Source organism: Salmo salar, chromosome 14 (assembly GCF_965601325.2).
Source record: "Salmo salar chromosome 14, fSalSal1, whole genome shotgun sequence".
NCBI classification, from domain to species: domain Eukaryota; kingdom Metazoa; phylum Chordata; class Actinopteri; order Salmoniformes; family Salmonidae; genus Salmo; species Salmo salar.
In genome coordinates, this window is record NC_138304.1 from 108,299,342 (window position 1) to 108,315,929 (window position 16,588).

The window sequence follows — 16,588 nt, forward strand, 5'->3', positions numbered from 1 at the left end:
TCATACACGCTAAACAAGAAACAATCTCCCACAAATACACAGACAAACACACCCAACTAATATAGGACTTCCAATCAAAGGCAACACCACACAGCTGCCTTCAATTGGAAGTCCACCCCAATTAACTCAACATAGACATACAACCAGCTAGATCAACATAGAAATACGTAAACAAGGAACAGTGCCCAAAAACCCCGGAATACTAAATCAAATGCCCTTTTAGAAAAAACACCACCCCGAACCACATAAACCAAATACCCTCTGCCACGTCCTGACCAAACTACAATAACAATTAACCCTTATACTGGCCAGGACGTGACAAACATTGTAGTTACTCCACAATACTAACCTACATGACAGAGTGAAAATAAGGAAGCCTGTATAGAATAAAAATATTCCAAAACATGTATTAAGGCACTAAAGTTAAATTGCAAAATATATAGCAAAAAATGTACTTTATGTCCTGAATACAAAGCATTGTGTTTGGGGCAAATCCAACAACACATCATCGATTACCATTCTTCATATTTTCAAGCATGGTGGTGGCTGCATCATGTTATGGATATGCTTGTCATCGACAAGGACTAGGGAGTTGTTTAGGATAAAAAGAAACGGAATAGAGCTAAGCACAGGCAAAATCCTACAAAACCTGGATCAGTCTGCTTTCCACCAGACACTGGGAGATATTCACCTTTCAGCAGGACAATAACCTAAAACACAAGGCCAAATATACACTGGAGTTGCTTACCAAGACGACATTGAATGTTCCTGAGTGGCCTAGTTACAGTTTTGACTTAAATCGACTTGAAAATCTATAGCAGCACTTGAAAATGTCTGTCTAGTAATGATCAACAACCAACCTAACAGAGCATGAAGAATTTTTAAAATAATAACGTGACAATATTGTACAATCCACGTGTGCAAAGTTCTTAGAGACTCAGAAAGACTCACAGCTCTAATGACTCTTAGAGACTCAGAAAGACTCACAGCTGTAATGACTCTTAGAGACTCAAAAAAACTCACAGCTGTAATGACTCTTAGAGACTCATCCAGAAAGACTCACAGCTGTAATGGCTCTTAGAGACCCAGAAAGACTCATAGCTGTAATGACTCTTAGAGACTCAAAAAGACTCACAGCTGTAATGACTCTTAGAGACTCAAAAAGACTCACAGCTGTAATGACTCTTAGAGACTCAGAAAGACTCACAGCTGTAATCACTCTTAGAGACTCAGAAAGACTCAAAGCTGTAATGACTCTTAGAGACTCAAAAAGACTCACAGCTGTAATGACTCTTAGAGACTCACAGCTGTAATGACTCTTAGAGACTCAGAAAGACTCATAGCTGTAATCGCTGCCAAAGGTGATTCTACAAAGCATTGACTCGGGGGTGTGAATACCTATGTAAATAAGATATTTCTGTATTTTATTTTCCATAAATTTGCCAACATTTTCTAAAAAACTTATTCACTTTATCATTATGGGGTATTGTGTGTAGATGGGTGAGAGAAACCATCAATTTAATCTATTTTGAATTCAGGCTGTAACACAACAAAATGTGGAATAAGTCAAGGGGTGAGAATACTTTCTGAAGACACTGCAGCATTTTAGAATGAACTCAATATTTCTATTCATTATTTATATTTATTCATTGTGTGATCTGACTTATATTGAACAAAAATTGACACCAACTCTGGTAAAATGCTCATAAAACCATTCAATACAGTTATTCTCTCTCTCCCTCCCGCTCTCTCTCTCTCTCTCTCTCCCTCCTTCTCAAATCACTTTCCACCTGCTCTCTTTTTCTGCCACTCTCTCCCCCTCCCCATTTCTCCTTCCCCCCACCCCCCAACAGAATGGCTCTCTGTGCGTCCCTGAAAACCCTTGAGGTGTTCCCGTTTAGAGACCCAGAGCTGTCTTCCCTCCTGCTGTCCCAGCTGAACAGCCTGAGACAGGAGAGGATCCTAACTGACGTGCTGCTCTGTTCAGACAACACAGAGATCCCCTGCCATAGAAACGTACTGGTGTCCTCCAGCCTGTACTTCAGGTAAGCTACAATACAGTACAAACTCATTGATTCATTATACAGAGAGCAGAGGACAACACGACTACAGAACCTCACCGAGCACGACTACAGAACCTCACCTAACACGACTACAGAACATCACCTAGCACGACTACAGAACCTCACCTAGCACGACTACAGAACCTCACCTAGCACGACTACGGAACCTCACCTAGCACAACTACAGAACCTCACCTAGCACAACACGACTACAGAACCTCACCTAGCACAACTACAGAACCTCACCTAGCACAACCCGACTACAGAACCTCACCTAGCACAACTACAGAACCTCACCTAGCACAACCCGACTACAGAACCTCACAGAGCACAACACGACTACAGAACCTCACCGAGCACAACTACAGAACCTCACCTAGCACGACTACAGAACCTCACCTAACGCAACCCGACTACAGAACCTCACCTAGCACAACTACAGAACCTCACCTAGCACAACACGACTACAGAACCTCACCTAGCACAACCCGACTACGGAACCTCACCGAGCACAACTACAGAACCTCACCTAGCACAACACGACTACAGAACCTCACCTAGCACAACTACAGAACCTCACCTAGCACAACCCGACTACAGAACCTCACCTAGCACAACCCGACTACGGAACCTCACCGAGCACAACACGACTACAGAACCTCACCGAGCACAACTACAGAACCTCACCTAGCACAACCCGACTACAGAACCTCACCTAGCACAACTACAGAACCTCACCTAGCACAACCCGACTACAGAACCTCACAGAGCACAACACGACTACAGAACCTCACCGAGCACAACTACAGAACCTCACCTAGCACGACTACAGAACCTCACCTAACGCAACCCGACTACAGAACCTCACCTAGCACAACTACAGAACCTCACCTAGCACAACCCGACTACAGAACCTCACCTAGCACAACCCGACTACGGAACCTCACCGAGCACAACACGACTACAGAACCTCACCGAGCACAACTACAGAACCTCACCTAGCACAACCCGACTACAGAACCTCACCGAGCACAACACGACTACAGAACCTCACCGAGCACAACTACAGAACCTCACCTAGCACGACTACAGAACCTCACCTAACGCAACCCGACTACAGAACCTCACCGAGCACAACACGACTACAGAACCTCACCTAGCACAACTACAGAACCTCACCTAGCACAACACGACTACAGAACCTCACCGAGCACAACTACAGAACCTCACCTAGCACGACTACAGAACCTCACCTAACGCAACCCGACTACAGAAGCTCACCTAGCACAACTACAGAACCTCACCTAGCACAACTACAGAACCTCACCTAACGCAACCCGACTACAGAAGCTCACCTAACACAACCCGACTACAGAACCTCACCTAGCACAACTACAGAACCTCACCTAGCACAACACGACTACAGAACCTCACCTAGCACGACTACAGAACCTCACCTAGCACAACTACAGAACCCCACCTAGCACAACTACAGAACCCCACCTAGCACAACTACAGAACCTCACCTAGCACAACTACAGAACCTCACCTAGCACAACTACAGAACCTCACCTAGCACAACTACAGAACCTCACCTAGCACAACACGACTACAGAACCTCACCTAGCACAACACGACTACAGAACCTCACCTAGCACAACTACAGAACCTCACCTAGCACAACACGACTACAGAACCTCACCTAGCACAACTACAGAACCCCACCTAGCACAACTACAGAACCCCACCTAGCACAACTACAGAACCTCACCTAGCACAACTGCAGAACCTCACCTAGCACAACTACAGAACCTCACCTAGCACGACTACAGAACCTCACCTAGCACAACTACAGAACCTCACCTAGCACAACACGACTACAGAACCTCACCTAGCACAACTACAGAACCTCACCTAGCACAACACGACTACAGAACCTCACCTAGCACAACTACAGAACCTCACCTAGCACAACACGACTACAGAACCTCACCTAGCACAACTACAGAACCTCACCTAGCACAACCCGACTACAGAACCTCACCTAGAACGACTACAGAACCTCACCTAACACGACTACAGAACCTCACCTAGCACGAATACAGAACTTCACCTAGCACGACTACGGAACCTCACCTAGCACAACTACAGAATCTCACCTAGCACAACCCGACTACAGAACCTCACCTAGCACAACTACAGAACCTCACCTAGCACAACCCGACTACAGAACCTCACAGAGCACAACACGACTACAGAACCTCACCGAGCACAACTACAGAACCTCACCTAGCACGACTACAGAACCTCACCTAACGCAACCCGACTACAGAACCTCACCTAGCACAACTACAGAACCTCACCTAGCACAACCCGACTACAGAACCTCACCTAGCACAACCCGACTACGGAACCTCACCGAGCACAACACGACTACAGAACCTCACCGAGCACAACTACAGAACCTCACCTAGCACAACCCGACTACAGAACCTCACCGAGCACAACACGACCACAGAACCTCACCGAGCACAACTACAGAACCTCACCTAGCACGACTACAGAACCTCACCTAACGCAACCCGACTACAGAACCTCACCGAGCACAACACGACTACAGAACCTCACCTAGCACAACTACAGAACCTCACCTCGCACAACACGACTACAGAACCTCACCGAGCACAACTACAGAACCTCACCTACCACGACTACAGAACCTCACCTAACGCAACCCGACTACAGAAGCTCACCTAGCACAACTACAGAACTTCACCTAGCACAACTACAGAACCTCACCTAACGCAACCCGACTACAGAAGCTCACCTAACACAACCCGACTACAGAACCTCACCTAGCACAACTACAGAACCTCACCTAGCACAACACGACTACAGAACCTCACCTAGCACGACTACAGAACCTCACCTAGCACAACTACAGAACCCCACCTAGCACAACTACAGAACCCCACCTAGCACAACTACAGAACCTCACCTAGCACAACTACAGAACCTCACCTAGCACAACCCGACTACAGAACCTCACAGAGCACAACACGACTACAGAACCTCACCGAGCACAACTACAGAACCTCACCTAGCACGACTACAGAACCTCACCTAACGCAACCCGACTACAGAACCTCACCTAGCACAACTACAGAACCTCACCTAGCACAACCCGACTACAGAACCTCACCTAGCACAACCCGACTACGGAACCTCACCGAGCACAACACGACTACAGAACCTCACCGAGCACAACTACAGAACCTCACCTAGCACAACCCGACTACAGAACCTCACCGAGCACAACACGACTACAGAACCTCACCGAGCACAACTACAGAACCTCACCTAGCACGACTACAGAACCTCACCTAACGCAACCCGACTACAGAACCTCACCGAGCACAACACGACTACAGAACCTCACCTAGCACAACTACAGAACCTCACCTAGCACAACACGACTACAGAACCTCACCGAGCACAACTACAGAACCTCACCTAGCACGACTACAGAACCTCACCTAACGCAACCCGACTACAGAAGCTCACCTAGCACAACTACAGAACCTCACCTAGCACAACTACAGAACCTCACCTAACGCAACCCGACTACAGAAGCTCACCTAACACAACCCGACTACAGAACCTCACCTAGCACAACTACAGAACCTCACCTAGCACAACACGACTACAGAACCTCACCTAGCACGACTACAGAACCTCACCTAGCACAACTACAGAACCCCACCTAGCACAACTACAGAACCCCAACTAGCACAACTACAGAACCTCACCTAGCACAACTACAGAACCTCACCTAGCACAACTACAGAACCTCACCTAGCACAACTACAGAACCTCACCTAGCACAACACGACTACAGAACCTCACCTAGCACAACACGACTACAGAACCTCACCTAGCACAACTACAGAACCTCACCTAGCACAACACGACTACAGAACCTCACCTAGCACAACTACAGAACCCCACCTAGCACAACTACAGAACCCCACCTAGCACAACTACAGAACCTCACCTAGCACAACTGCAGAACCTCACCTAGCACAACTACAGAACCTCACCTAGCACGACTACAGAACCTCACCTAGCACAACTACAGAACCTCACCTAGCACAACACGACTACAGAACCTCACCTAGCACAACTACAGAACCTCACCTAGCACAACACGACTACAGAACCTCACCTAGCACAACTACAGAACCTCACCTAGCACAACACGACTACAGAACCTCACCTAGCACAACTACAGAACCTCACCTAGCACAACCCGACTACAGAACCTCCCCTAGCACGACTACAGAACCTCACCTAACACGACTACAGAACCTCACCTAGCACGACTACAGAACCTCACCTAGCACGACTACGGAACCTCACCTAGCACAACTACAGAACCTCACCTAGCACAACCCGACTACAGAACCTCACCTAGCACAACTACAGAACCTCACCTAGCACAACCCGACTACAGAACCTCACAGAGCACAACACGACTACAGAACCTCACCGAGCACAACTACAGAACCTCACCTAGCACGACTACAGAACCTCACCTAACGCAACCCGACTACAGAACCTCACCTAGCACAACTACAGAACCTCACCTAGCACAACCCGACTACAGAACCTCACCTAGCACAACCCGACTACGGAACCTCACCGAGCACAACACGACTACAGAACCTCACCGAGCACAACTACAGAACCTCACCTAGCACAACCCGACTACAGAACCTCACCGAGCACAACACGACTACAGAACCTCACCGAGCACAACTACAGAACCTCACCTAGCACGACTACAGAACCTCACCTAACGCAACCCGACTACAGAACCTCACCGAGCACAACACGACTACAGAACCTCACCTAGCACAACTACAGAACCTCACCTCGCACAACACGACTACAGAACCTCACCGAGCACAACTACAGAACCTCACCTAGCACGACTACAGAACCTCACCTAACGCAACCCGACTACAGAAGCTCACCTAGCACAACTACAGAACTTCACCTAGCACAACTACAGAACCTCACCTAACGCAACCCGACTACAGAAGCTCACCTAACACAACCCGACTACAGAACCTCACCTAGCACAACTACAGAACCTCACCTAGCACAACACGACTACAGAACCTCACCTAGCACGACTACAGAACCTCACCTAGCACAACTACAGAACCCCACCTAGCACAACTACAGAACCCCACCTAGCACAACTACAGAACCTCACCTAGCACAACTACAGAACCTCACCTAGCACAACTACAGAACCTCACCTAGCACAACTACAGAACCTCACCTAGCACAACACGACTACAGAACCTCACCTAGCACAACACGACTACAGAACCTCACCTAGCACAACTACAGAACCTCACCTAGCACAACACGACTACAGAACCTCACCTAGCACAACTACAGAACCCCACCTAGCACAACTACAGAACCCCACCTAGCACAACTACAGAACCTCACCTAGCACAACTGCAGAACCTCACCTAGCACAACTACAGAACCTCACCTAGCACGACTACAGAACCTCACCTAGCACAACTACAGAACCTCACCTAGCACAACACGACTACAGAACCTCACCTAGCACAACTACAGAACCTCACCTAGCACAACACGACTACAGAACCTCACCTAGCACAACTACAGAACCTCACCTAGCACAACACGACTACAGAACCTCACCTAGCACAACTACAGAACCTCACCTAGCACAACCCGACTACAGAACCTCACCTAGCACGACTACAGAACCTCACCTAACACGACTACAGAACCTCACCTAGCACGACTACAGAACCTCACCTAGCACGACTACGGAACCTCACCTAGCACAACTACAGAACCTCACCTAGCACAACACGACTACAGAACCTCACCTAGCACAACTACAGAACCTCACCTAGCACAACCCGACTACAGAACCTCACCTAGCACAACCCGACTACGGAACCTCACCGAGCACAACACGACTACAGAACCTCACCGAGCACAACTACAGAACCTCACCTAGCACAACCCGACTACAGAACCTCACCTAGCACAACTACAGAACCTCACCTAGCACAACCCGACTACAGAACCTCACAGAGCACAACACGACTACAGAACCTCACCGAGCACAACTACAGAACCTCACCTAGCACGACTACAGAACCTCACCTAACGCAACCCGACTACAGAACCTCACCTAGCACAACTACAGAACCTCACCTAGCACAACCCGACTACAGAACCTCACCTAGCACAACCCGACTACGGAACCTCACCGAGCACAACTACAGAACCTCACCTAGCACAACGACTACAGAACCTCACCTAGCACAACTACAGAACCTCACCTAGCACAACCCGACTACAGAACCTCACCTAGCACAACCCGACTACGGAACCTCACCGAGCACAACACGACTACAGAACCTCACCGAGCACAACTACAGAACCTCACCTAGCACAACCCGACTACAGAACCTCACCTAGCACAACTACAGAACCTCACCTAGCACAACCCGACTACAGAACCTCACAGAGCACAACACGACTACAGAACCTCACCGAGCACAACTACAGAACCTCACCTAGCACGACTACAGAACCTCACCTAACGCAACCCGACTACAGAACCTCACCTAGCACAACTACAGAACCTCACCTAGCACAACCCGACTACAGAACCTCACCTAGCACAACCCGACTACGGAACCTCACCGAGCACAACACGACTACAGAACCTCACCGAGCACAACTACAGAACCTCACCTAGCACAACCCGACTACAGAACCTCACCGAGCACAACACGACTACAGAACCTCACCGAGCACAACTACAGAACCTCACCTAGCACGACTACAGAACCTCACCTAACGCAACCCGACTACAGAACCTCACCGAGCACAACACGACTACAGAACCTCACCTAGCACAACTACAGAACCTCACCTAGCACAACACGACTACAGAACCTCACCGAGCACAACTACAGAACCTCACCTAGCACGACTACAGAACCTCACCTAACGCAACCCGACTACAGAAGCTCACCTAGCACAACTACAGAACCTCACCTAGCACAACTACAGAACCTCACCTAACGCAACCCGACTACAGAAGCTCACCTAACACAACCCGACTACAGAACCTCACCTAGCACAACTACAGAACCTCACCTAGCACAACACGACTACAGAACCTCACCTAGCACGACTACAGAACCTCACCTAGCACAACTACAGAACCCCACCTAGCACAACTACAGAACCCCACCTAGCACAACTACAGAACCTCACCTAGCACAACTACAGAACCTCACCTAGCACAACTACAGAACCTCACCTAGCACAACACGACTACAGAACCTCACCTAGCACAACACGACTACAGAACCTCACCTAGCACAACTACAGAACCTCACCTAGCACAACACGACTACAGAACCTCACCTAGCACAACTACAGAACCCCACCTAGCACAACTACAGAACCCCACCTAGCACAACTACAGAACCTCACCTAGCACAACTGCAGAACCTCACCTAGCACAACTACACAACCTCACCTAGCACGACTACAGAACCTCACCTAGCACAACTACAGAACCTCACCTAGCACAACACGACTACAGAACCTCACCTAGCACAACTACAGAACCTCACCTAGCACAACACGACTACAGAACCTCACCTAGCACAACTACAGAACCTCACCTAGCACAACACGACTACAGAACCTCACCTAGCACAACTACAGAACCTCACCTAGCACAACCCGACTACAGAACCTCACCTAGCACGACTACAGAACCTCACCTAGCACGACTACAGAACCTCACCTAACACAACTACAGAACCTCACCTAGCACAACTACAGAACCCCACCTAGCACAACTACAGAACCTCACCTAGCACAACTACAGAACCTCACCTAGCACAACTACAGAACCTCACCTAGCACAACACGACTACAGAACCTCACCTAGCACAACTACAGAACCTCACCTAGCACAACTACAGAACCTCACCTAGCACGACTACAGAACCTCACCTAGCACAACTACAGAACCTCACCTAGGACAACTACAGAACCTCACCTAGCACAACTACAGAACCTCACCTAGCACAACACGACTACAGAACCTCACCTAGCACAACTACAGAACCTCACCTAGCACAACACGACTACAGAACCTCGCCTAGCACAACTACAGAACCTCACCTAGCACAACCCGACTACAGAACCTCACCTAGCACAACTACAGCACCTAACCTAGCACAACACGACTACAGAACCTCACCTAGCACAACTACAGAACCCCACCTAGCACAACTACAGAACCCCACCTAGCACAACTACAGAACCCCACCTAGCACAACTGCAGAACCTCACCTAGCACAACTACAGAACCTCACCTAGCACAACTACAGAACCTCACCTAGCACAACTACAGAACCTCACCTAGCACAACTACAGAACCTCACCTAGCACAACCCGACTACAGAACCTCACCTAGCACGACTACAGAACCTCACCTAGCACGACTACAGAACCTCACCTAGCACAACACGACTACAGAACCTCACCGAGCACAACTACAGAACCTCACCTAGCACAACACGACTACAGAACCTCACCGAGCACAACACGACTACAGAACCTCACCTAGCACAACTACAGAACCTCACCTAGCACAACACGACTACAGAACCTCACCTAGCACAACTACAGAACCTCACCTAGCACAACCCGACTACAGAACCTCACCTAGCACGACTACAGAACCTCACCTAGCACGACTACAGAACCTCACCTAGCACAACTACAGAACCTCACCTAGCACAACACGACTACAGAACCTCACCGAGCACAACACGACTACAGAACCTCACCAAGCACAACTACAGAACCTCACCTAGCACGACTACAGAACCTCACCTAACGCAACCCGACTACAGAAGCTCACCTAGCACAACTACAGAACCTCACCTAGCACAACTACAGAACCTCACCTAACGCAACCCGACTACAGAAGCTCACCTAACACAACCCGACTACAGAACCTCACCTAGCACAACTACAGAACCTCACCTAGCACAACACGACTACAGAACCTCACCTAGCACGACTACAGAACCTCACCTAGCACAACTACAGAACCCCACCTAGCACAACTACAGAACCCCACCTAGCACAACTACAGAACCTCACCTAGCACAACTACAGAACCTCACCTAGCACAACTACAGAACCTCACCTAGCACAACTACAGAACCTCACCTAGCACAACACGACTACAGAACCTCACCTAGCACAACTACAGAACCTCACCTAGCACAACACGAATACAGAACCTCACCTAGCACAACTACAGAACCCCACCTAGCACAACTACAGAACCCCACCTAGCACAACTACAGATCCTCACCTAGCACAACTGCAGAACCTCACCTAGCACAACTACAGAACCTCACCTAGCACAACTACAGAACCTCACCTAGCACAACTACAGAACCTCACCTAGCACAACACGACTACAGAACCTCACCTAGCACAACTACAGAACCTCACCTAGCACAACACGACTACAGAACCTCACCTAGCACAACTACAGAACCTCACCTAGCACAACCCGACTACAGAACCTCACCTAGCACGACTACAGAACCTCACCTAGCACGACTACAGAACCTCACCTAGCACAACTACAGAACCTCACCTAGCACAACATGACTACAGAACCTCACCTAGCACAACACGACTACAGAACCTCACCTAGCACAACTACAGAACCTCACCTAGCACAAAACGACTACATAACCTCACCTAGCACAACTACAGAACCTCACCTAGCACAACCCGACTACAGAACCTCACCTAGCACGACTACAGAACCTCACCTAGCACGACTACAGAACCTCACCTAGCACAACTACAGAACCTCACCTAGCACAACTACAGAACCCCACCTAGCACAAATACAGCACCTCACCTAGCACAACTACAGAACCTCACCTAGCACAACTACAGAACCTCACCTAGCACAACACGACTACAGAACCTCACCTAGCACAACTACAGAACCTCACCTAGCACAACTACAGAACCTCACCTAGCACGACTACAGAACCTCACCTAGCACAACTACAGAACCTCACCTAGCACAACTACAGAACCTCACCTAGCACAACTACAGAACCTCACCTAGCACAACACGACTACAGAACTTCACCTAGCACAACTACAGAACCTCGCCTAGCACAACTACAGAACCTCACCTAGCACAACCCGACTACAGAACCTCACCTAGCACAACTACAGAACCTCACCTAGCACAACACGACTACAGAACCTCACCTAGCACAACTACAGAACCCCACCTAGCACAACTACAGAACCCCACCTAGCACAACTACAGAACCTCACCTAGCACAACTGCAGAACCTCACCTAGCACAACTACAGAACCTCACCTAGCACAACTACAGAACCTCACCTAGCACAACACGACTACAGAACCTCACCTAGCACAACTACAGAACCTCACCTAGCACAACACGACTACAGAACCTCACCTAGCACAACTACAGAACCTCACCTAGCACGACTACAGAACCTCACCTAGCACAACTACAGAACCTCACCTAGCACAACTACAGAACCCCACCTAGCACAACTACAGAACCTCACCTAGCACAACTACAGAACCTCACCTAGCACAACTACAGAACCTCACCTAGCACAACTACAGAACCTCACCTAGCACAACACGACTACAGAACCTCACCTAGCACAACTACAGAACCTCACCTAGCACGACTACAGAACCTCACCTAGCACAACTACAGAACCTCACCTAACGCAACCCGACTACAGAAGCTCACCTAACACAACCCGACTACAGAACCTCACCTAGCACAACTACAGAACCTCACCTAGCACAACACGACTACAGAACCTCACCTAGCACAACTACAGAACCTCACCTAGCACAACTACAGAACCTCACTTAGCACAACTACAGAACCTCACCTAGCACAACTACAGAACCTCACCTAGCACAACACGACTACAGAACCTCACCTAGCACGACTACAGAACCTCACCTAGCACAACCAGACTACAGAACCTCACCTAGCACGACTACAGAACCTCACCTAACACAACTACAGAACCTCACCTAGCACAACTACAGAACCCCACCTAGCACAACTACAGAACCTCACCTAGCACAACTACAGAACCTCACCTAGCACAACTACAGAACCTCACCTAGCACAACACGACTACAGAACCTCACCTAGCACAACTACAGAACCTCACCTAGCACAACTACAGAACCTCACATAGCACGACTACAGAACCTCACCTAGCACAACTACAGAACTTCACCTAGGACAACTACAGAACCTCACCTAGCACAACTACAGAACCTCACCTAGCACAACACGACTACAGAACCTCACCTAGCACAACTACAGAACCTCACCTAGCACAACACGACTACAGAACCTCGCCTAGCACAACTACAGAACCTCACCTAGCACAACCCGACTACAGAACCTCACCTAGCACAACTACAGCACCTCACCTAGCACAACACGACTACAGAACCTCACCTAGCACAACTACAGAACCCCACCTAGCACAACTACAGAACCCCACCTAGCACAACTACAGAACCTCACCTAGCACAACTGCAGAATCTCACCTAGCACAACTACAGAACTTCACCTAGCACAACTACAGAACCTCACCTAGCACAACTACAGAACCTCACCTAGCACAACACGACTACAGAACCTCACCTAGCACAACTACAGAACCTCACCTAGCACAACACGACTACAGAACCTCACCTAGCACGACTACAGAACCTCACCTAGCACGACTACAGAACCTCACCTAGCACAACTACAGAACCTCACCTAGCACAACTACAGAACCTCACCTAGCACAACCCGACTACAGAACCTCACCTAGCACGACTACAGAACCTCACCTAGCACGACTACAGAACCTCACCTAGCACAACACGACTACAGAACCTCACCGAGCACAACTACAGAACCTCACCTAGCACAACACGACTACAGAACCTCACCAAGCACAACACGACTACAGAACCTCACCTAGCACAACTACAGAACCTCACCTAGCACAACACGACTACAGAACCTCACCTAGCACAACTACAGAACCTCACCTAGCACAACCCGACTACAGAACCTCACCTAGCACGACTACAGAACCTCACCTAGCACGACTACAGAACCTCACCTAGCACAACTACAGAACCTCACATAGCACAACACGACTACAGAACCTCACCGAGCACAACACGACTACAGAACCTCACCGAGCACAACTACAGAACCTCACCTAGCACGACTACAGAACCTCACCTAACGCAACCCGACTACAGAAGCTCACCTAGCACAACTACAGAACCTCACCTAGCACAACTACAGAACCTCACCTAACGCAACCCGACTACAGAAGCTCACCTAACACAACCCGACTACAGAACCTCACCTAGCACAACTACAGAACCTCAACTAGCACAACACGACTACAGAACCTCACCTAGCACGACTACAGAACCTCACCTAGCACAACTACAGAACCCCACCTAGCACAACTACAGAACCCCACCTAGCACAACTACAGAACCTCACCTAGCACAACTACAGAACCTCACCTAGCACAACTACAGAACCTCACCTAGCACAACTACAGAACCTCACCTAGCACAACACGACTACAGAACCTCACCTAGCACAACTACAGAACCTCACCTAGCACAACACGACTACAGAACCTCAATTAGCACAACTACAGAACCCCACCTAGCACAACTACAGAACCCCACCTAGCACAACTACAGATCCTCACCTAGCACAACTGCAGAACCTCACCTAGCACAACTACAGAACCTCACCTAGCACAACTACAGAACCTCACCTAGCACAACTACAGAACCTCACCTAGCACAACACGACTACAGAACCTCACCTAGCACAACTACAGAACCTCACCTAGCACAACACGACTACAGAACCTCACCTAGCACAACTACAGAACCTCACCTAGCACAACCCGACTACAGAACCTCACCTAGCACGACTACAGAACCTCACCTAGCACGACTACAGAACCTCACCTAGCACAACTACAGAACCTCACCTAGCACAACATGACTACAGAACCTCACCTAGCACAACACGACTACAGAACCTCACCTAGCACAACTACAGAACCTCACCTAGCACAACACGACTACAGAACCTCACCTAGCACAACTACAGAACCTCACCTAGCACAACCCGACTACAGAACCTCACCTAGCACGACTACAGAACCTCACCTAGCACGACTACAGAACCTCACCTAGCACAACTACAGAACCTCACCTAGCACAACTACAGAACCCCACCTAGCATAACTACAGCACCTCACCTAGCACAACTACAGAACCTCACCTAGCACAACTACAGAACCTCACCTAGCACAACACGACTACAGAACCTCACCTAGCACAACTACAGAACCTCACCTAGCACAACTACAGAACCTCACCTAGCACGACTACAGAACCTCACCTAGCACAACTACAGAACCTCACCTAGCACAACTACAGAACCTCACCTAGCACAACTACAGAACCTCACCTAGCACAACACGACTACAGAACCTCACCTAGCACAACTACAGAACCTCGCCTAGCACAACTACAGAACCTCACCTAGCACAACCCGACTACAGAACCTCACCTAGCACAACTACAGAACCTCACCTAGCACAACACGACTACAGAACCTCACCTAGCACAACTACAGAACCCCACCTAGCACAACTACAGAACCCCACCTAGCACAACTACAGAACCTCACCTAGCACAACTGCAGAACCTCACCTAGCACAACTACAGAACCTCACCTAGCACAACTACAGAACCTCACCTAGCACAACACGACTACAGAACCTCACCTAGCACAACTACAGAACCTCACCTAGCACGACTACAGAACCTCACCTAGCACAACTACAGAACCTCACCTAGCACAACTACAGAACCCCACCTAGCACAACTACAGAACCTCACCTAGCACAACTACAGAACCTCACCTAGCACAACTACAGAACCTCACCTAGCACAACTACAGAACCTCACCTAGCACAACTACAGAACCTCACCTAGCACAACACGACTACAGAACCTCACCTAGCACAACTACAGAACCTCACCTAGCACAACTACAGAACCTCACCTAGAACGACTACAGAACCTCACCTAGCACAACTACAGAACCTCACCTAACGCAACCCGACTACAGAAGCTCACCTAACACAACCCGACTACAGAACCTCACCTAGCACAACTACAGAACCTCACCTAGCACAACACGACTACAGAACCTCACCTAGCACAACTACAGAACCTCACCTAGCACAACTACAGAACCTCACCTA

At 49.1% G+C, this 16,588-nt stretch overlaps 1 protein-coding gene across 1 annotated transcript in view; it reads left to right on the forward strand.

The window, feature by feature from the left end:
- Positions 1 to 16,588, forward strand: part of klhl38a (kelch-like family member 38a) — a 64,799-nt gene that overhangs the window by 19,700 nt on the left and 28,511 nt on the right. The window contains exon 2 of the mRNA XM_082961380.1: positions 1,854 to 2,045. Within this exon, the coding sequence (XP_082817506.1) occupies positions 1,855 to 2,045 (191 nt within the window). The 5' untranslated portion in view covers position 1,854. The remainder of the gene's footprint in view (positions 1 to 1,853; positions 2,046 to 16,588) is intronic.